Source organism: Mobula birostris, chromosome 2 (assembly GCF_030028105.1).
Source record: "Mobula birostris isolate sMobBir1 chromosome 2, sMobBir1.hap1, whole genome shotgun sequence".
In the NCBI taxonomy this organism is placed as follows: domain Eukaryota; kingdom Metazoa; phylum Chordata; class Chondrichthyes; order Myliobatiformes; family Myliobatidae; genus Mobula; species Mobula birostris.
Window position 1 is genome coordinate 248,783,830 of NC_092371.1, and position 22,767 is coordinate 248,806,596.

At 44.6% G+C, this 22,767-nt stretch overlaps 1 protein-coding gene across 1 annotated transcript in view; it reads left to right on the forward strand.

The window, feature by feature from the left end:
* LOC140211221 (PC3-like endoprotease variant B) overlaps positions 1-22,767 on the forward strand; it is a 1,844,543-nt gene that overhangs the window by 1,718,615 nt on the left and 103,161 nt on the right. Inside the window, exon 16 of the mRNA XM_072280838.1 lies at positions 19,664-19,797. Coding sequence (XP_072136939.1) covers positions 19,664-19,797 — 134 coding nt within the window. The remainder of the gene's footprint in view (positions 1-19,663; positions 19,798-22,767) is intronic.

Below are 22,767 nucleotides of genomic sequence, written 5' to 3' on the forward strand. Positions count from 1 at the left end.
ACTTCAAGTGCCGGGTTTTAGATGTTTCAGAAAGGACAGGGAGGGAGGCAAAAGAGGTGGGGGCATGGCACTGTTGATCAGAGATAGTGTCACGGCTGCAGAAAAGGTGGACATCATGGAGGGATTGTCTACGGAGTCTCTGTGGGAGGAGGTTAGGAACAGGAAGGGGTCAATAACTTTATTGGGTGCTTTTTATAGGCTGTCCAATAGAAACAGGGGTATCAAAGAGCAGATAGGGAAACAGATCCTGGAAAGGTGTAATAATAACAGAGTTGTCGTCATGGGAGATTTTAATTTCCCAAATATCGATTGGCATCTCCCTACAGCAATGGGTTTAGGTGGCGTGGAGTTTGTTAGGTGTGTTCAGGAAGGTTGACACAATATGTAGATAAGCCTACAAGAGGAGAGGCTGTACTTGATCTGGTATTGGGATATGAACCTGGTCAGGTGTCAGATCTCTCAGTGGGAGAGAATTTTGGAAATAGTGATCATAATTCTATCTCCTTTACAGCAGCATTGGACAGAGATAGGAACAGACAAGTTAGAAAAGCATTCAATTGGAGTAAGTGGAATTATGAGGCTGTCAGGCAGGAAATTGGAAGCTTAAATTGGAAACAGATGTTCTCAGGGAAAAGTACGGAAAAAATGTAGCAAATGTTCAGGGGATATTTGTGTGGAGTTCTGCATAGGTGCATTCCAATGAGACAGGGAAGTTATGGTAGGGTACTGGAACTGTGGTGTACAAAGGCTGTAATAAATCTAGTCAAAAAGAAAAGGAGAGCTTACAAAAGGTTCAGAGAGATAGGTAATGTTAGAGATCTAGAAGATTATAAGGCTGACAGGAAGGAGCTTAAAAAGGAAATTAGGAGAGCCAGAAGGGACCAGGAGAAGGCCTTGGCAGGCAGGATTAAGGAAAACCTCAAAGCATTCTACAAGTATGTGAAGAGCAAGAGGATAAGACCATATGACCATAAGACAAAGAAGCAGAAGTCGGACATTCGGCCCATCAAGTCTGCTCGGCCATTTTATCATGAGCTGACAACAGGAATTCACCAGCAACTATGATGTGTGTTATCATGAGCTGATCCATTTTCCCATTTAGTCCCACTCCCCCGTCTTCTCACCATAACCTTTGATGCCCTGGCTACTCAGATACCTATCAATCTCTGCCTTAATACACCCAATGACTTGGCCGCCACTGATGCCTGTGGCAACAAATTCCATAGATTTACCACCCTCTGGCTAAAAAAATTTCTTCGCATCTCTGTTCTGAATGGGCGCCCTTCAATCCTTAAGTCATGCCCTCTTGTACGAGACCCCCCCATCATGGGAAACAATTTTACCACATCCACTCTGTCCATGCCTTTCAACATTCGAAATGTTTCTGTGAGGTCTCCCCTCATTCTTCTAACCTCCAAGGAATACAGTCCAAGAGCGGACAAATGTTCCTCATATGTTAACCCTCTCATTCCCAGAATCATTCTAGTGAATCTTCTCTGTACTCTCTCCAATGTCAGCATATCCTTTCTTAAATAAGGAGACCAAAACTGCCCACAGTACTCCAAGTGAGGTCTCACCAGCGCCATATAGAGCCTCAACATCACATCCCTGCTCCTATACTCTATTCCTCAAGAAATGAATGCCAACATTGCATTCGCTTTCTTCACCACCAACTCAAACTGGAGGTTAACCTTAAGGGTATCCTGTATGAGGACTCCCAAGTCCCGTTGCATCTCAGAACTTTGAATTTTCTCCCCACTTAAACAATAGTCTGCCTGTTTATTTCTTCTGCTAAAATGCATAACCATACACTTTCCATCATTGTATTTCATTTGCCACTTCTTTGCCTATTCTTCCAATCTATCAAAGACTCTCTGCAGACTCTCTGTTTCCTCAGCACTACTGGCCCCTCAACCTATCTTCGTATCATCAGCAAACTTAGCCACAAAGCCATCTATTCCATAATCCAATTTGTTGATGTACAGCGCAAAAAGAAGTGGCCCCAACACGGACCTCTGTGGAAAACCACTGGTAGCCCGCAGCAAACCAGAATAGGGTCCCTTTATTCACACTCTCTGTTTCTTGCCAATCAGCCAACGCTCTATCCACGTATGTAACTTTCCCATAATTCCATGGGCTCTTATCTTGTTAAGTAGCCTCATAGTCATAGTCATAGTCATACTTTATTGATCCTGGGGGAAATTGGTTTTCATTACAGTTGCACCATAAATAATAAATAGTAATAGAACCATAAATAGTTAAATAGTAATATGTAAATTGTGCCAGTAAATTACGAAATAAGTCCAGGACCAGCCTATTGGCTCAGGCTCAATTGTAAAGTTTGATGGCCACAGGCAGGAATGACTTCCTATGACACTCTGTGATGCATCTCAGAGGAATGAGTCTCTGGCTGAATATACTCCTGTGCCCACCCAGTACATTATGTAGTGGATGGGAGACATTGACCAAAGAGCCCATGGAATTACGGGAAAGTTACATACGTGGATAGAGCGTTGGCTGATTGGCAGGAAACACAGAGTGACTCATGAGTGGCACCTTGTCAAAGGACTTTTGAAAATCCAAATATACAACTTCCGCTGCATCTCCCTTGTCTAGCCAACTTGTAATTTCCTCAAAAAATTGTAACAGGTTTCTCAGGCAGGATTTTCCTTTAAGAAATCTATGCTGAGTTCAGCCTATCTTTCAATGCCTCCAGGTACTCTGTAACCTCATCCTTGACAATCGACTCCAACAGCTTCCCAACCACCAATGTCAAGCTAACAGGTCTATAATTTCCTTTTTGCTTCCTTGCCCCCTTCTTAAATAGCCGAGTGACATTTGCAATCTTCCAGTCCTCTAGAACCATGCCAGAATCTATCAACTTTTGAAAGATCATCACTAATGCCTCCGCAATCTCCACAGCTACTTCCTTCAGAACACACGAGTGCATTCCATCTGGTCCGGGAGATTTATCTACCTTTAGACTATTCACCTTCCTGAGTACTTTCTCTGTCGTAATTGGAACTGCGCACACTTCTCTTCCCTGCCACCCTTGAGTGTCTGGTATACTGCTGATGTCTTCCTCAGTGAAGACTGATGCAAAATACTCGTTCAGTTCCTCCGCTATCTCCTTATCTCCCATTACAATTTCTCCAGCATCATTTTCTATCGGTCCTATATCTACTCTCACCTGTCTTTTACTCTTTATATACTTGAAAAAGCTTTTAGTATCCTCTTTGATATTATTTGCTAGTTTCCTTTCATGGTTAATCTTTTCCCTCTTAATGATCTTCTTAGTTTCCTTTTGTAAGCTTTTAAAAACTTCCCAATCCTCTGTCTTCCCACTAATTTTTGCTTCCTTGTATGCCCTCTCCTTTGCTTTAACTTTGGCTTTGACTTCTCTTGTCAACCACGGTTGCATCCTTTTTCCACTCGAAAATTTCTTTTTTGGAATACACCTGTCTTGCACCTTCCTCACTTCTCACATAAACTCCAGCCACTGCTGCTCTGCTGTTTTTCCCGCCAGTGTCCCTTTCCAGTCAACTTTGGCCAGTCCCTCTCTCATGCCACTGTAATTTCCCTTACTCCACTGAAATACTGACACATCAGATTTCAGCTTCTCTTTTTCAAATTTCACAGTGAACTCAATCATGTTATGATCACTGCCTCCTAAGGGTTCCTTCAACTCAATCTCTCTCATCACCTCCAGTTCATTACACAATACCCAATCCAGTACAGCCAATCCCCTAGTGGGCTCAACAACAAGCTGTTCTAAAAGCCATCTCGCAGACATTCTACAAATTCTCTCTCTTGAGATCCAGTGCCGACCTGATTTTCCCAATCTACTCACGTGTTAAAATCCCCCACAATTATCATAACATAGAAATATAGAAAATAGGTGCAGGAGTAGGCCATTCGGCCCTTCGAGCCTGCACCGCCATTTATTATGATCATGGCTGATCATCCAACTCAGAACCTTGCACCAGCCTTCCCTCCATGCCCCTTGATCCCCGTAGCCACAAGGACCATATCTAACTCCCTCTTAAATATAGCCAATGAACTGGCCTCAACTGTTTCCTGTGGCAGAGAATTCCACAGATTCACCAGTCTCTGTATGAAGAAGTTTTTCCTCATCTCAGTCCTAAAAGGCTTTGCCTTTATCCTCAAACCGTGACCCCTTGTTCTGGACTTCCCCAACATCAGGAACACTGCCCTTCTGACAAGCCTTTTCTATTTCCTGTTGTAATTTGTAATCCACATCACTGCAGCTGTTTGGAGTCCTATAAATAACTGCCATCAGGGTCCTTCTACCCCTGCAATTTCTTAGTTTGACCCATAAAGATTTTGCACCTTCTGATCCTATGTCACCTCTTTCTAATGATTTAATATCAATTCTTACCAATAAAGCCACACCTTCCCCTCTGCCTACCTTCCTATCCTTCCGATACACCATGTATGCTAAAGGACATGCATCCTTTAGCCACGTCTCAGTGATGGCCACAATGTCATACCTGCCAATCAGTAGCTGTACAACAAGATCATCCACTTTATTCCTTATGCTGCGTGCATTTAAGTATAACACCTTAAGACCAGTATTTGGTACTTTTCGCTTTGATTGCACTGCAACTCATCCCAATGGCTACAAATTTGCCCCATCACCTGCCTGTCTTTCCTGACATCTTTACTGCTCACTATCTTAGATTTATTTCTGTTTTCCCCTTCTCTGCTCTATCATTCCGGTTCCCATCCCCCTGCCAAATTAGTTTAAACCCTCCCTAACAGCTCTATTAAACCTTCCCGCCAGGATATTGATCCCCTTTGGGTTCAGGTGTAACCTGTCCATTTTGAACAGGTCATACTTCCCCCAGAAGAGATCCCAATGATCCAAGACTCTGAAGCCCTGCCCCCTGCACCAGTCTCTCAGCCCCGCATTCATCTGCCTGATCCGACTATTCTTGCCCTGGCTAGCATGTGGCACAGGTAGCAATCCTGAGATTACTACCCTAGAGGTCCTGCTTCTCAGCTTCCTTCCAAACTCCTGGAAATCCCTCTTCAGGACCTCCTCCCTTCTCCTATCTATGTCATTGGTACCAACATGTACCAAGACAACGGCTGCTCGCCCTCTCCCTTCAGAATATTCTGGACCCAATCCGAGACATCCCGTACCCTGGCACCTGGGAGGCAACACACCATGCGGGTATCTCTGTCAGGGTCACAGAATTTCCTATCTGTTCCCCTGACTGTGGAATCCCCTATGACTACCGCATTCCTCTTCTCCCTCCTTCTCTCCTGCACAACAGCACCAGGCTCAGTGCCAGAGACCCAGTCACCGTGGGCATCCCCTGTCAGGTCATCCCCCTCAACAGCATCCAGAACAAGATATTTGTTGCTGAGGGGGACAGCCACAGGGGTGCTCTCCACTATCCGGGCATTTCCCTTCCCCCTCCTGACAGTGAAAGATAAGACATGAAAGAATAGGACCTATCAAGTGTGACAGTGGGAAAGTGTGTATGGAACCGGAGGAAATAGCAGAGATACTTAATGAATATTTTACCCCGGTATTTACTATGGAAAAGGACCTTGGTGATTGTAGTGCTGACTTGCAGCAGACTGAAAAGCTTGAGCATGTAGATATTAAGAAAGAGGATGTGCTGGAGCTTTTGGAAAGCATCAAGTTGGATGTACCCCAGGCTACTGTGGGAGGCGAGAGAGGAGATTGCTGAGCCTCAGGCAATGATCTTTGTCTCATCAGTGGGGACGGGAGAGGTTCCAGAGGATTGGAGGTTTGCGGATGTTGTTCCTTTATTCAGGAAAGGGAGTGGAGATAGCCCAGAAAATTATAGCCCAGTGAGTCTTACTTCAGTGGTTGGTAAGTTGATGGAGAAGATCCTGAGAGGCAGGATTTATGAACATTTGGAGAGGTACAATATGATTAGGAATAGTTAGCTTGGCTTTGTCAAGGGCAGGTCGTGCCTCATGAGCCTGATTGAATTTTTTGAGGATGTGACTAACCACATTGATAAAGGAAGAGCAGTAGATGTAGTCTACAGTTGGCCCTCGGTATCCATGGGTTCCACAGATTGAAAATATTCGAAAAAACATTCCAGAAAGTTCCAAAAAGTAAAACTTGAATTTGCCACGCGCCGAGCACTACGCTGAATTCACACGAATGAAGTGATTTGCAGGCATAGAAACATAGAAAATAGGTGCAGGAGTAGGCCATTCGGCCCTTCGAGCCTGCACCGCCATTTATTATGATCATGGCTGATCATCCAACTCAGAACCCCGCCCCAGCCTTCCCTCCATACCCCCTGACCCCCGTAGCCACAAGGGCCATATCTAACTCCCTCTTAAATATAGCCAATGAACTGGCCTCAACTGTTTCCTGTGGCAGAGAATTCCACAGATTCACCAGTCCCTGTATGAAGAAGTTTTTCCTAATCTCGGTCCTAAAAGGCTTCCCCTCTATCCTCAAACTGTGGCCCCTCGTTCTGGACTTCCCCAACATCGGGAACAATCTTCCTGCATCTAGCCTGTCCAATCCCTTTAGGATTTTATACGTTTCAATCAGATCCCCCCTCAATCTTCTAAATTCCAACGAGTACAAGCCCAGTTCATCCAGTCTTTCTTCATATGAAAGTCCTGTCATCCCAGGAATCAATCTGGTGAACCTTCTTTGTACTCCCTCTATGGCAAGGATGTCTTTCCTCAGATTAGGGGACCAAAACTGCACACAATACTCCAGGTGTGGTCTCACCAAGGCCTTGTACAACTGCAGTAGTACCTCCCTGCTCCTGTACTCGAATCCTCTCGCTATAAATGCCAGCATACCATTCGCCTTTTTCACCGCCTGCTGTACCTGCATGCCCACTTTCAATGACTGGTGTATAATGACACCCAGGTCTCGTTGCACCTCCCCTTTTCCTAATCGGCCACCATTCAGATAATAATCTGTTTTCCTATTTTTGCCACCAAAGTGGATAACTTCACATTTATCCACATTAAATTGCATCTGCCACGAATTTGCCCACTCACCCAACCTATCCAAGTCACCCTGCATCCTCTCAGCATCCTCCTCACAGCTAACACTGCCACCCAGCTTCGTGTCATCCGCAAACTTGGAGATGCTGCATTTAATTCCCTCATCCAAGTCATTAATATATATTGTAAACAACTGGGGTCCCAACACTGAGCCTTGCGGTACCCCACTAGTCACCGCCTGCCATTCTGAAAAGGTCCCGTTTATTCCCACTCTTTGCTTCCTGTCTGCTAACCAACTCTCCACCCACACCAATACCTTACCCCCAATACCGTGTGCTTTAAGTTTGCACACTAATCTCCTGTGTGGGACCTTGTCAAAAGCCTTCTGAAAATCCAAATATACCACATCCACTGGTTCTCCCCTATCCACTCTACTAGTTACATCCTCAAAAAATTCTATGAGATTCGTCAGACATGATTTTCCTTTCACAAATCCATGCTGACTTTGTCCTATCATTTCACCGCTTTCCAAATGTGCTGTTGTACACTGCTTTAGCCTCCCACCATTTCACAGATCCTCAGTCTCTCTCCAGCACTCGTTGTCTGAACATAGAACATAGAATAGTACAGCACAGTACAGGCCCTTTGGCCCACAATATTGTGCCAACCCTCAAACCCTGCGTCCCATATGCCCCCACCTTAAATTCCTCCATATGCCTGTCTAGTAGTCTGAAATGGTTGCCACAAGAGAACACAGGTTTAAGGTGCTGGGGAGTAGGTAGTGAGGAGATGTATAAGTTTTTTACACAGAGAGTGGTGAGAGCGTGGAATGGGCTGCTGGCGACAGAGGTGAGGGTGGATACAATAGGGTATTTTAAGAGACTCCTGGACTGGCACATGGAGCTCAGAAAAATAGAGGGCTATGGGTAACCCTAGGTAATTTCTCAGGTAAGGACATGTTTGGCACAGCTTTGTGGGTCGAAAGGCCTGGATTGTGCTGTAAGTTTTCTATGTTCCAAGCACCTTAAATCTGTGCCCTCTTGTGTTAGCCATTTCAGCCCTGGGAAAAAGCCTCTGACTATCCACATGATCAATGCCTCTCATCATCTTATACGCCTTTATCAGGTCACCTCTCATCCTTCTTCGCTCCAAGGAAAAAAGGCCGTAGGGGTCCCAGAACAGATCTCTGAGGCACATTACTGGTCACTGACCTCGATGCAGAATATGACCTGTCTAAAAACACTTTTTGCCATCTTTGGGCAAGCCAATTCTGGATCCACAAAGCAATGTCCCCTTGGATCCCATGCCAGCTTACTTTCTCAATAAACCTCGCATACGCTACCTTATCAAATGCCTTGCTGAAATCCATGTACACTACATCTACTGCTCTACCTTCATCAATGTGTTTAGTCACATCCTCAAAAAATTCAATTACGATGGTAAGGCACAACCTGCCTTTCACAAATACCTCTCCAAATCATCATAAATCCTGCCTCTCAGGATCTTCTCCATCAGCTTACCAACCACTGAAGTAAGACTCACTGGTCTATAATCTCCTGGGCTATTTCTACTCCCTTTCTTGAATAGGAAACAACATCCGCAACCCTCCAGTCCTCCGGAACCTCTCCCATCCTCACTGATGATGCAAAGATCATCGCCAGAGGCTCAGAAATCTCCTCCCTTGCCTCCCACAGTAGCCTGGGGTACATCTCATCTGGTCCCCTGACTTATCCAACTGGATGCTTCCCAAAAGCTCCAGCACATCCTCTTTCTTGATAACTACATGCTCATGTTTTTCAGTCTGCTGTAAGTCATCCCTACAATTACCAATATCCTTCTTGAACACACCTAACAAACTCCACCCTATCTAAACCCCCTGCTCTAGGGAGATGCATTTGACTCCTGCCTTTCCCTCTCCTGAGTGTTACCCACTTATCTATCTCCCGAGGCCCCAGTGTGACTACCTACCTATAGCTCCTATCTATCACCTCCTCACTCTCCCTGACCAGACAAGGGTCATTGAGTAGAATCTCCAGTTCCCTAACGCGGTCCCTAAGGAGCTGCAGCTTGACGCACCTGGCACAGATGTGGCTGTCCGGGAGGCTGGGAGTCTCCCGGATTTCCCACATCTGACACTGAACACAGAACACCAGCCTCACACACATACTTCCTGTCTGTATTCTACACAGGCAACCTAACTCACCTCGACCCATTAACGCTGAAGCCTCGTTGAGCCAAAACCTTCCTAATCTGTCTCCCTCTACTCCATCGACCGCTCCTCTGACACCTGCTCTATAAAGCTGTCTCCTTTTAAATTTTTCTCGCTGTTTTAATTGGCTGATGTCCATACACTTATGCAGTCATGCCCTGATCTGATTAGGGATAGTCAGCATGGCTTTGTCAAGAGCAGATTGTGCCTTATGAGTCTAATTAAATTCTTTGAGGAAGGAAAAAACCACATTGATGAAGGTAGAACAGTGGATGTAGTGTATATGGATTTCTGTAAGGCATTTGATAAGGTTCCCCATGCAAGGCTTTTGCAGAAAGTTTTTTTTTGCACATCACACTAGATAGTCAGCCATTCTTGTCTGGCACATGGTGTCAGGATTGGTCTCAGAAAGTAAGGAGGCATGGGATCCAAGGAGACCTTGCATAGAAACATAGAAAACCTACAGCACAATACAGGTTCTTTGGCCCACAAAGCTGTGCCGAACAGGCCCTTACCTTAGAAATTACCTAGAGTTACCCGTAGCCCTCTATTCTTCTGAGCTCCACGTACCTGTCCAGGAGTCTCTTAAAAGACCCTATTGTATCCGCCTCCACCACCGCTGTCGGCAGCCCATTCCACGCACTCAACACTCTCTGTGTAAAAAAAATTACCTCTGACATCTCCTCTGTACTTACTTCCAAGCACCTTAAAACTGTACCCTCTTGTGCCAGCCATTTCAGCCCTGAGGAAAAGCCACTAACTAACCACATGATCAATGCCTCTCATCATCTTATACACCTCTATCAGCTCACCTCTCATCCTCTGCAACTCCAAAGAAAAAAGGCCGAGATCACTCAACCTATTCTCATAAGGCATGCTCCCCAATCCAGGCAACATCCTTGTAAATCTCCTCTGCACCCTTTCTATGGTTTCCACATCCTTCCTATAGTGAGGCGAATAGAACTGAGCACAGTACTCCAAGTGGGGTCTGACCAGGGTCCTATATAGCTTCAAAATTACCTCTCGGCTCTTAAACTCAATCACACGGTTGATGAAGGCCAATGCACTGTATGCTTTCTTAACCACAGAGTCAACCTGCGCAGCAGTTTTGAGTGTCCTATGGACTCAGACCCCAAGATCCCTCTGATCCTTCACACTGCCAAGAGTCTTACCATTAGTACTATATTCTGCCATCGTATTTGATCTACTAAAATAAACCACCTCACAATTAACAACAGGAATTCTGCAGATGCTGGAAATTCAAGCAACACACATCAAAGTTGCTGGTGAACGAAGGGTCAGGACGAAGGGTCTCAGCCTGAAACGTCGACTGCACCTCTTCCTACAGATGCTGCCTGGCCTGCTGCATTCACCAGCAACTTTGATGTGTGTTGCACCTCACAATTATCTGGGTTGAACTCCATCTGCCACTTCTCAACCCAGTTTTGCATCCTATCAATGTTCTGCTGTAACCTCTGACAGCCCTCCACACTATCCACAACACCCCCAACCTTTGTGTCATCAGCAAATTTACTAACCCAACCCTTCACTTCCTCATCCAAGTCATTCATAAAATTCATGAAGGGTAAGGGTCCCGGAACAGATCCCTGAGGCACACCACTGGTCACTGACCTCCATGCAGAATATGACCCGTCTACAATCACTCTTTGCCTTCTGTGGGCAAGCCAATTCTGGATCCACAGCAATGTCCCCTTGTATCCCATGCCTCCTTACTTTCTCACTAAGCCTTGCATGGGGTACCTTGCTGAAATCCATAGACACATGTGTCTACTTTCTGAGCAGGCTCACAGCATGGTATGGAAACTGTACTGTGGCAGACTGGAAGGCTCTAGAAGAGATACTCAAAGCTGCCCATGGCATCACTGGCACATGCCTGCCCACCAGCGAGGACATATATACAGAATGGTACCAGAAATAGGGCTAATAATATCATAAAGTTTCCCATCCACCAAGCTTTAGGAACTGCTTGTGCCATTCCCATCAGGGAGGAGACTATGTAATACGCACACCAGGACCACCAGACTGAAAAACAGAGTTACTCTCCCCAGGACTGATTGACAGCCCCACCCAGAAACCCATTGCTCCACACATCCTACCACAATGTATGTCAGTTACCTTCTGTACAGACATTACAGCAGAATTTTGAGGAAATTACCAGTAGGCTAGACAAGGGAGATGCAGTGGATGTTGTATATTTGGATTTTCAGAAGGCCTTTGACAAGGTGCCACACATGAGGCTACTTAACAAGATAAGAGCCCATGGAATTACGGGAGAGTTACATACGTGGATAGAGCGTTGGCTGATTGGCAGGAAACAGAGAGTGGGAATAAAGGGACCCTATTCAGGTTGGCTGCCGGTTACTAGTGGTGTTCCACAGGGTTCAGTGTTGGGGCCGCTTCTTTTTACATTGTACATCTACGATTTGGATTATGGAATAGATGGCTTTGTGGCTAAGTTTGCTGACGATACGAAGATAGGTGGAGGGGCCGGTAATGCTGAGGAAACGGAGAGTCTGCAGAGAGACTTGGATAGATTGGAAGAATAGGCAGAGAAGTGGCAAATGAAGTGGGAAAGTGTATGGTTATGCACTTTGGCAGAAAAAATAAACAGGCAGACTATTATTTAAATGGGGAAAGAATTCAAAGTTCTGAGATGCAACAGGACTTGGGAGTCCTCGTACAGGATACCCTTAAAGTTAACCTCCAGGTTGAGTCAGTAGTGAAGAAGGCGAATGCAATGTTGGCATTCATTTCTAGAGGAATAGAGTATAGGAGCAGGGATGTGATGTTGAGGGTCTATAAGGCGCTGGTCAGACCTCAATTGGAGTACTGTGGGCAGTTTTGGTCTCCTTATTTAAGAAAGGATGTGCTGACGTTGGAGAGGGTACAGAGAAGATTCACTAGAATGATTCCGGGAATGAGAGGGTTAACATATGAGGAATATTTGTCCGCTCTTGGACTGTATTCCTTGGAGTTTAGAAGAATGAGGGGAGACCTCATAGAAACATTTCGAATGTTAAAAGGCATGGACAGAGAGGATGTGGCAAAGTTGTTTCCCATGATGGGGGAGTCTAGTACGAGAGGGCATGACTTAAGGATTGAAGGGCGCCCATTCAGAACAGAAATGCGAAGAAATTTTTTAGTCAGAGGGTGGTGAATCTATGGAATTTGTTGCCACGGGCAGCAGTGGAGGCCAAGTCATTGGGTGTACTTAAGGCAGAGATTGATAGGTATCTGAGTAGCCAGGGCATCAAAGGTTATGGTGAGAAGGCGGGGGAGTGGGACTAAATGGGAGAATGGATCAGCTCATGGTAAAATGGCGGAGCAGACTCGATGGGCCAAATGGCCTACTCCTGCTCCTTTGTCTTATGGTCTTATGGTCTTATGGCCTAGTGTCACTTTTTGGCCTTACAATCAATCTATGTATACAAGCTATCTTATGTGTTTATATATATTGTGTCTTTTATTATTCTGTTCTTCATCCTGTTGTGTTTTTGTGCTGCATCCATAAGACCATAAGACAAAGGAGCAGAATTAGGCTATTCAGCCCAACTAGTCTGCTCCACCTTTCCATCACTCACCCCCACACACCTGCCTTCTCGCCATATCTTTTGATGCCCTGACCAATCAGGAAACAATCCATTTCTGCCTTAAATATACCCACAGACTTGGCCTCCACTGCAGTCTGTGGCAGAGCATTCCACAGATACACTACTCTCCAGCTAAAAAAATTCTTCCTTACCTCTGTTCTAAAGGGTCAGCCCTCAATCTTGAGGCTGTGACCTCTAGTTCTGGATGCCCCCACCATAGGAAACACCCTCTCCACATCTACTCTATCTAGTCTTTTTAACATTCGGTAGATTTCAATGAGATGCCCACACATTTGTCTAAATTCTAGTGAGTACAGGCCCAAAGCTGCCAAACACTCCTCATATGTTAACCCCTTCATTCCTGGAGTCATCCTTGTGAACCTCCTGTGGACTTTCTCCAATGACAACGCATCCTTTATGAGATATGGGGCCAAAAACTGTTGACAATACTCCAAAAACCTAACTAGTGTCTTCTAAGGGCTCAGCATTATCTCCTTGCTTTTATATTCTATTCCCCTTGAAATAAATGCCAACTTTGTATTTGCATTCTTTACCACAGATTCAACTTGTAAATTAACCTTCTGGGTGTCTTATTTGAGAACTCCTAAATCCCTCTGCACCTCTGATGCTTGAAACTTCTCCCCATTTAGAATATAGTCCACACTTTTGTTCCTTTTTAAGGCATCCGTTAGTCTTGTGAGACCATGGATCTGCACCTGGAAATTCTTAACTCTCCAGGGCGCAGGCCTGGGCAAGGTTGTATGGAAGACTGGCAGTTGCCGATGCTACAAGTCTCCCCTCTCCACGACACCGATGTTGTCCAAGGGAAGGGCAAGGGCTGATATAGCTTGGCACCAGTGTCATCGCAGAGCAATGTGTGATTAAGTGCCTTGCACAAGGATACAACATGCTATCTTGGCTGGGGCTCGAATTCACAACTTTCAGGTCGCTAGTCGAATGCCTTAACCACTTGGCCACGTGTCTTTTACTAACATGCATTATCATACATTTCTCAACACTGTATTCCTTCTGCCACTTTTTTGCCCATTATTCCAATTTGTCCAAGTCCCACTGTAATTGCATTGCTTCCTCAGCACTACCTACTCCTCCACTTATCATCCACAAACTTTGCCGCAAAACAATCAATTCCATTATCCAAATTATTGATATACAATGTAAAAAGTAGCGATTCCAATACTGACCCCTGAGAAACAACACTAGTCACTGGCAGCCAACCAGAAAAGGCCCCTTTTATTCCCATTCCCTGTCTCTTTCCTGTCAGCCATTCCCATATCCATGCCGGTATCTTTCCTGTAATGCAATAGGATTTTATCTGTTTAAGCAGCCTCAAGTGAGACATCTTATCAAACACCTTCTGAAAATCCAAGTAAATCACATCCTTTGCCTCTCCTTTGTCCACCCTGCTTGCTACTTCCTCGAAGAACAATAGATTTGTCAGGCAAGGTTTCCCATCACAGAAACCATGCTGACTTTGACTTATTTCATCATTAGTCTCCAAGTACCCCAAAGCCTCATCCTTAATTATAGACTCCAACACTTTCCCAACCACTGAGGTTAGGCTGCCTTGCCTAAAATTTCCTTTCTTTTGCCTTCCTCCCTTCTTAAAGAGTGGAGTAACATTTGCAATCTTCCAGTCCTCTGGTATCATGCCAGAATCCAGTGATTCTTGAAAGATCATGACCAATGCATCTACTATCTCTTCAGCAACCTCTCTCAGGACTCTGGAATGTAGTCCATCTGGTCCAGGTCACTTATCCGCCTTAAAACCTTTCGGTCTGCCTTGCACTTTTTCCTTTATAATGGCAATGGCACTCACACCGGCTGCCTGACACTCACAGACCTCTGGCACCCTGCTAGTCTCTTCCACAGTGCAGACAGGTGCACAGTGCCTCTTCAGTTCATCTGCCGTTCTTTCTCTCTATTACCATGTCATCTCCACTTCACTCTTTATATAACTGAAAAAAAACTTCAGGTATGCTGCTTTTGGCTAGTTATTGACTAGTTTGCCCTCATATTTATTCTTTTCCCTTATAGCTTTTTTAGTTGCCTTCTGTTGAATTTTTAAAACTTCCCAATCATCCAACCTCCCACTCTCTTTTGCTACCTTATATGACCTTTCCTTGGCTTTTTATGCAGTTCTTACCCTCTTTTGTCAGCCACGGTTGCCTACCCCTGCTATTTTTGAACAACTTCTTCTTCCCTGGGCATATCTATCCAGCGCCATGTGAAGTATTCCCAGAAATTTCAGCCATGGCTGCTCTGCCCTCATGCCTACCAATATCCCCCTTTAATCCACCTGGGCAAGCTCTTCTCTCGTGCCTCCGTAATTCCCTTTATTCCATTGTGATATTGGAATATCAATGTGACTTGTGCCTCTCCCTCTCAAATTGCAGTATGAATTCAATCATATTATGATTACTGCCTCCTAAAGTTTCCTTTACATTAAGTTCCCTAATAAGATCTGGGTTATTACACAACACCCAATGTATGAGCATGCTGCACTATTACTGTCACATGTATCGAGATACAGTGAAAAGCTGGTTCTGCGTACTATTCATACAGATCAAATGTTGGAAAATGTACGGTCATGCACTTTGGTGGAAGAAGCCTGAAGGCACACACTCAATGACTTAGGAACAGCTTCTTCCCCTCTATGGACATTGAACTCTTGGACACGACCTCACTTTTTTTTTAATATACAATATTTCTGTTTTTTGCATGGTTTTTAATCTATTCAATATACATATACTGTAATTTATTTACTTGTATATTTATTATAACTGGCAGAGGTTATAATAGATGCATTGGTAATCATTTACCAAACTTCTCTAGACTCTGGGCAGGTCCCAGCTGAACGGAAGACAGTAAATGTCACGCCACTTTTTAAAAAAGGATGTAGGCAAAAGACGTAACTAAAGGCCAGTTAGCTTAACATCTGTAGTCGAGAAAATGCTTGAAGCTGTCATTAAGGAAGAAATAGCGAAAAATTTAGAAAGGAATGGTTCCATTAGACAGACACAGCATGGATTCAGAAAGGGCAGGTCCTGTTTGACAAACTTACTGGAGTACTTTGAGGACACAATGAGTGCAGTGGATAGAGGGAAACACTCACAACACGCTGGAAGAACTCAGCAGGTTGGACAGCATCCGTGGAAAAGATCGGTCGACGTTTCAGGCCGGAACCCTTCATCAGGACTGTAGGGGGAAGGGGCAGAGGCCCTATAAAGAAGGTGGGGGGAGGATGGGAAGGAGAAGGCTGGTAGGTTCCAGGTGAAAAACCAGTAAGGGGAAAGATAAAGGGGAGGGGGAGGGGAGGCAGGGAGGTGATAGGCAGGAAAGGTGAAGAAAGAATAGGGGAAAACACAATGGGTAGTAGAAGGAGGCGGAACCATGAGGGAGGTGATAGGCAGCTGGGGGAGGGGGCAGAGTGACATAGGGATAGGGGAAGGGAGGGGGAGGGAATTACCGGATTTTGGAGAATTCTATGTTCACACCAAGGGGCTGGAGACTACCTATACGGTATATGAGGTGTTGCTCCTCCAACCTGAGTTTAGCCTCATCATGGCAGTAGAGGTGGCCATGTATGGACATATAGTCATAGTCATACTTTATTAATCCTGGGGGAAATTATCTGAATGGGAGTGGGAAGCAGAGTTGAAGTGGGTGGCTACCAGGAGATCCTGTCTGTTGTGGCGGACAGAGCGGAGGTGCTCAACGAAGCAGTCCCCCAATCCGCGTTGGGTTTCACCGATGTAGGGGAGGCCGCACCGGGAGCACCGGATGCAATAGATGACCCCAACAGACTCACAAGTGAAGTGTTGCCTCGCTTGGAAGGACTATTTGGGGCCCTGAATGGTGGCAGGAGAGGAGGTGTAGGGACAGGTGGATGTTGTATACTTGAATTTCCTGAAGGCGTTCAATAAGGTGCCGCACAAGAAACTTATAAATAAGATACGGATGCATGGAGTCGGCGGAAGTGTATTGGCATGAATAGTGGATTGGTTAACCAATAGAAGGCAGAGAGTTGGTATAAATGGGTGCTTCTCCGGTTGGCAGTCGGTGGTGAGTGGGGTGTCGCAGGGGTCAGTGCTGGGCCCACAGCTGTTTACCATTTACATTGATGATTTATCAATGTGGGTAGGTATATGGACAGGAAGGGAATGGAGGGTTATGGACCGAGTGCAGTTCAGTGGGACTAGGTGAGAATAGGAGTTCGGCACGGACTAGAAGGGTCGAGGTGGCCTGTTTCCACGCTGTAATTGTTATATGGTTATATGGTTATATGATTTGGAAGAGGGGACTAAGTTCAGCATAGCAAAATTTGCTGATGACATTAAACTGAATGGAAAAGCAAATTGTACAGAGGATGTGGAGAGTCTGCAGAGGGATATATGAGTTAAATGAGTGGCCCAAGGTCTGGCAGATGGAATAGAATGTTGATAAAAGCGAGATCACCTTCTTTGGAAGAAATAGTAGACGAGCAGATTATTATTTAAATGGTGAAAGATTGCAGCATGCGGCTGTGCAGAGGGACTTGGGAGTGCTTGTGCATGAATCGCAAAAAGTTGGCTTGCAGGTACAACAGGTTATTAAGAAGGCAAATGGAATGTTGGCCTTCATTGCTCGAGGGATTGAATTCAAGAGCAGGGAGGTCATGCTGCAACTTTACAGGATACTGGTGAGACCGCACCTGGAGTACTGTGTGCAGTTCTGGTCTCCGTACTTGAAGAAGGATATACGGGCTTTGGAAGCAGTCTAGAGGAGGGTCACCAGATTGATTCCAGAGATGAAGGAGTTAACTTGTGAGGAGCGATTGAGTCGCCTGGGACTATACTCTCTGGAATTCAGAAGAATGAGAGGAGATCTTATTGAAACATCGTCGTCATTGTGGCTATCCCTCGAGGTTGAGGATGATGGTCTTCGTTCCGAAGAAGTGGCCCACAGAGTGAAGACGCCTGTGCATGTATTTGTTTAACGTGTACTTGATGTTGCACCCCAAGAAGCACACGATACTTCACAAATCAACCAACTGATTCCAATGGCATGGAAACCACGACGATTGGAGCTGATAAATTTGTTGCAGCCTTCATCCGCCTTCACAGCCGTTGAGTTCGAAGTAACTTCATCTGCCTGTTCCACCGTTGAGGTCTTGGTTGGATTGTTCTTTGTCAGGGACCTCACCCTCGACCTTACCACCATGGGTGACCTTACCAGGAGCATAGCTCCAGACGGCATTGCTCTAGGGATCTCAGGACCACACAAGCTTCTCCACCGTGACAAGGTGACAATCCACAGAAAAGATAGAAACATACAAAATATTGAAAGGGGTAGATAAGATAGAAGTAGGAAAGTTGTTTCCATTGGTAGGTGAGACTAGAACTAGGGGACATTGCCTCGAGATTCAGGGGAGAAGATTTAGGATGGAGATGAGGAGGAACTGTTTTTCCCGGAGAGTGGTGAATCTATGGAATTCTCTGCCCAGAGAAGCAGTTGGGGCTTCTTCACTAAATATATTTAAGATACAGTTAGATATATTTTTACAGAGTAGGGGAATTAAGGGTTATGGGGAAAGGCAGGTGGATGGAGCTGAGTTTACAGACAGTTCAGCCGTGATCTTATTGAATGACGGGGCAGGCTCGATGGGCCAGATGGCCTACTCCTGCTCCTATTTCTTATGTTCTTACGTCTTATTTTATTTTTGTTTCTCCCTTCTAGATTATGTATTGCATTGAACTGCTGCTGCTAAGTTAACAAATTTCATGTCACACGCCAGTGATAATAAACCTGATTCTAACTCTGAGACGGCCTTTCTCTGAGTAAGCTCAAGCACAAGCTGCTCTAAAAACCCACCTCATAGGCATTCAGCAAATTCCCTCTCTTGCAATCTGACCCCAATTGGATTTTCCCAATATCCTGGCATATAGAAGTCCCCCCATTATAATTATGTCATTACCCTTATTAGGTGCCTTTTCCAGCTCCTGTTGCAATCTCAACCCCACATCTTTGCTACTATTCTAGTCTGTGGTGGCCAGTATGAGCATGTTTGCTGTTGTGTGCTGGGGCAGCAGGCTGAGGGTAGCAGACACTAACAGAATCAACAAACTCATTCGTAAGGCCAGTGATGTTGTGGGGATGGAACTGGACTCTCTGACGGTGGTGTCTGAAAAGAGGATGCTGTTCAAGTTGCATGCCATCTTGGTCAATGTCTCCCATCCACTACATAATGTACTGGTTGGGCACAGGAGTACATTCAGTCAGAGACTCATTCCACCGAGATGCAATACTGAGCGTCATAGGAAGTCATTCCTGCCTGTGGCCATCAAACTTTACAACTCCTCCCTTGGAGAGTCAGACACCCTGAGCTAATAGGCTGGTCCTGGACTTATTTCCTGGCATAATTTACATATTACTATTTAATTATTTATGGTTTTATTACTATTTAATTATTTATGGTGCAACTGTAACGAAAACCAATTTCCCTCGGGATCAATAAAGTATGACTATGGCTATGACTATTAGGAGGCCAATATATGATTCCCATAATGGCTTTTTTACCCTTTCAGTTTCTTAACTCCACCCACAATGAATTGGCATTCTCCAATCCCATCTCACCTCTTCCTAAATGTGTAACTCCTTCAGATTTGTAACTGCATCTGATCTGGAGTAACAATTATTTTATTCTCCTTTATGCTGTGTACTGGAAGTGACATCAATCTTGGAAAGAGGGTGTGAATGTCAGTTGCTACTGGATAGGACGAATGTCAGTTGCTACTGGATAGGACGAATGACCGGCATGAGGATTCACAGCTGGGTATTCATATTAATCCTCGCTTTTTCACAGGATCAACTGCAGATGCAAACGTAAAGGAAAGTCTCCAGAAGAATGCAGAAAAGCAGTTGATTGAGGACGAATTCATCTTGGAGAACATCACAAGAGTGGGTGTTAATGACATTCCCCTTGTTTCCAAGCAGAAGGTATGAATGGCCTGTTTCTGTGCAGTTGGGCTATTTAACTCTCTGAGGTACATTGCAATCTCCGTTGTTTAGTACGGACCCCATGATGAAAGGTGTGAATGGCCTGTGGGTGTCTGTTCTGTGGTGCCCACTGACTCTATGAGATACAATACATTGCAATCTCCATTGTTTAGTACAGAACCCATTATGAATGGCCCGTAGTGCTCTCTGACTCTCTGAGGCTACGTCTTCACTACGCCGGATAATTTTGAAAACAAAGCTTTTTCTCTTCATTTTGACCCTCCGTCCACATTGAAATGGCGTTTTCATCCCCCGAAAACGGAGCTTTTCTAAAACACTCTCCAGAGTGTGTAAATTTGAAAATGATTGTTGCGTGTTGCAGTGTATACAGGGTAAACAGAGATATTTTAAAACGCTGTTATGACAACACCACAACAACAATGCTTTCTCTGCTTCTGCTTGGTACTGCGCAAGCACTGCCGGATGGCTCTTATAACACGCAGTCGGTGTGAACGGCGTGAGAGTTAAATTGTAAAGTGAGCTGTTTTGACTAGATCCCCTAAATTGATTTGATTGAGCCTATCTTTAAAAATATTAATGTCAGAAATACTGCACAGGTCTGGCAGCAGAAGATTCCACTCTCTTGTTGATCTTGGGTAGAGGACGGCTTCATGCGTGTGTTGTTTACTTTTTTGTCTACATTAATAGCTTGTTTGGAGTTAAACATCTCCACTGCTTTGCTAACTTTGTAGTCGTTTTGTAACTCGCGGAAACAACTCGACTTCATTGTCTGTCTAAACGAAAGAGTCCGGTCTGCTTTTTCCAGCGGAGGTTTTCTTTGTATTCCTCGAAGACATTGTTGAAAACTTTCTTTCGCTGTTGTTGTTGGTACTCTAGTTTTTGACCAATGGAAATAGCACAACGCCGCCATGGAAACGTAAATATTATACCATTTCCTCTTCGCCTGTTTTCTGTAGATGTGTCTGCACATGCCCAGTAGGAGTAGATTCGCCCAAATATCCGTTTTAATGTGGACAGAGATATTTTGAAAAACGCCTAGTGTGGACACCTGTCGTTTTTACTCGAAACCGGCGTTTTCAAAATTATCCGGTCTAGTGAGGATGGAGCCTGAGGTACATTGCCGTCTGTATTGTTTTGTATGGGACCATTACCATATTACTTCCTACTCATAACCGTGTGATCACTCAATGTTCTCTTGAGGGTTTCTTCCCTTAATGGAGAACGCCTGTGCACGTCGTCTTTAACGTGGGGAGGCAGCCACCATGTGGTCCTTGACAGATCGGTGTCAGAGTCCAGTGGCATGGAATGCAAGATGACTGGGGATTCTTCACTACCGCAGCCTTCCACTGCCTTCACTGCTCTTGTGATGTGTCATCATGTTCTACCAGCTCCACCGATGAGGTCTTGGTGAGATCACCATTCCTCTGGAACCTCTGCCTTGAACTTACTGCCATGGGTGACCCGACCAGGAGCTAAGGTCGAGATGGCATCACTCTCGGGATCTCAGGTCAAGATGGCATCACTCTCGGGATCTCAGGTTGAGATAGCATCATTCTCGGGGTCTCAGGTTGAGATAGCATCATTCTCGGGGTCTCAGGTCGAGATGGCATCACTCTCGGGATCTCAGGTTGAGATAGCATCACTCTTGGGATCTCAGGAACTCATAAAGCTCTCCACCATGACAAGGCAATGATACTTGGAGATGGGCCTGTTTGTAGGGTTATGTCATAAAGCAGAAAAATGGAGGAACGTGAAGACAAAAGAAAAGCTGTTTTATCAGTTATTATTTACTAAGATGTGTGTCATGTGTGATATTGAAAACTGAATGACTGATTAGCAGATGAATGAAGCAACAACGTAGGGTTAAGTAGGAGGGAAGTGTAGGGTTGATCTTTCAGTAGGTTATTATATTATTTGTTAATAATAATTTCATTATTTGTTAACATATTGTTTATAGGCATCTTTTAGTCTCATGAGACCATGGATTTGCACCTAAATATGTTAACATATTTGTTATAATATTATTTTATGTGTTGTATGTGATTTTATGTAAGGTGTTTTGCACTTTGGTCTGGAGGAACGTTGTTTCATTTTGTAGTATACATGTAAATGGTTGAATGTTAATAAACTGAACTTAAATTTGAACTTTAACTCAGAAGGTTGGGTCAACATCATGGGCTACAGGGCCTGTACTGCACTATTCTGTCTGATGTTCTATGTTCCATATTGAAATGTCAGATGAACAGAGGCATTCTGTATTGTAGTGTTACACGGGACAGGTAGTTATTGAGCATTATAACTGACCACAGTCAGGTTTATCACTGACGTATGCCATCATTTTTGTCTTGTGGCAGTAGTACAGTCTAATAATACATGAATAAGTATTATAAGTTACAGTAAGAAATATATTAAAATAAATAATTAGTGCAAAAAGAGCAAAATAGTGAAGCAGTGTTCATGTATCGTTCTGAAGTATGGTTCAATTGAGGAAGCATCCTGTGAGTGTCTACCCTGTGGCTCTTGTACCTCCTCATGAGGTACAGGAGGTATCTAATTGATATGGCATGGTAACACAGTGGTTAGCACAATGCTTTACAATACAGACGAACCAGGTTCATTTCCTGCTGCAGTCCAAAGAGTTTCTATGATTCCCTGGGATTCCACCTGGTGCTCCAGTTTCCTCCCACAGTCCAAAGATGTACCGGTAAATAAGTTAATTGGTCCATAATACCATAAGACTTAGGAGCAGAATTAGGCCATCTTGCCCATTCAATCATGGCTGATCCTTTTTTTAAATCTCCTCCTCAACCCCAGTTCCTGGCCTTCTCCCTGTAAACTTTGATGCCATGTCCAATCAAGAACCTATCAATCTCTGCCAAAAATACACCAACGACCTGGCCTCCACAGCTGCATGTGGCAACAAATTCTACAAATTCATCACCCTTTGGC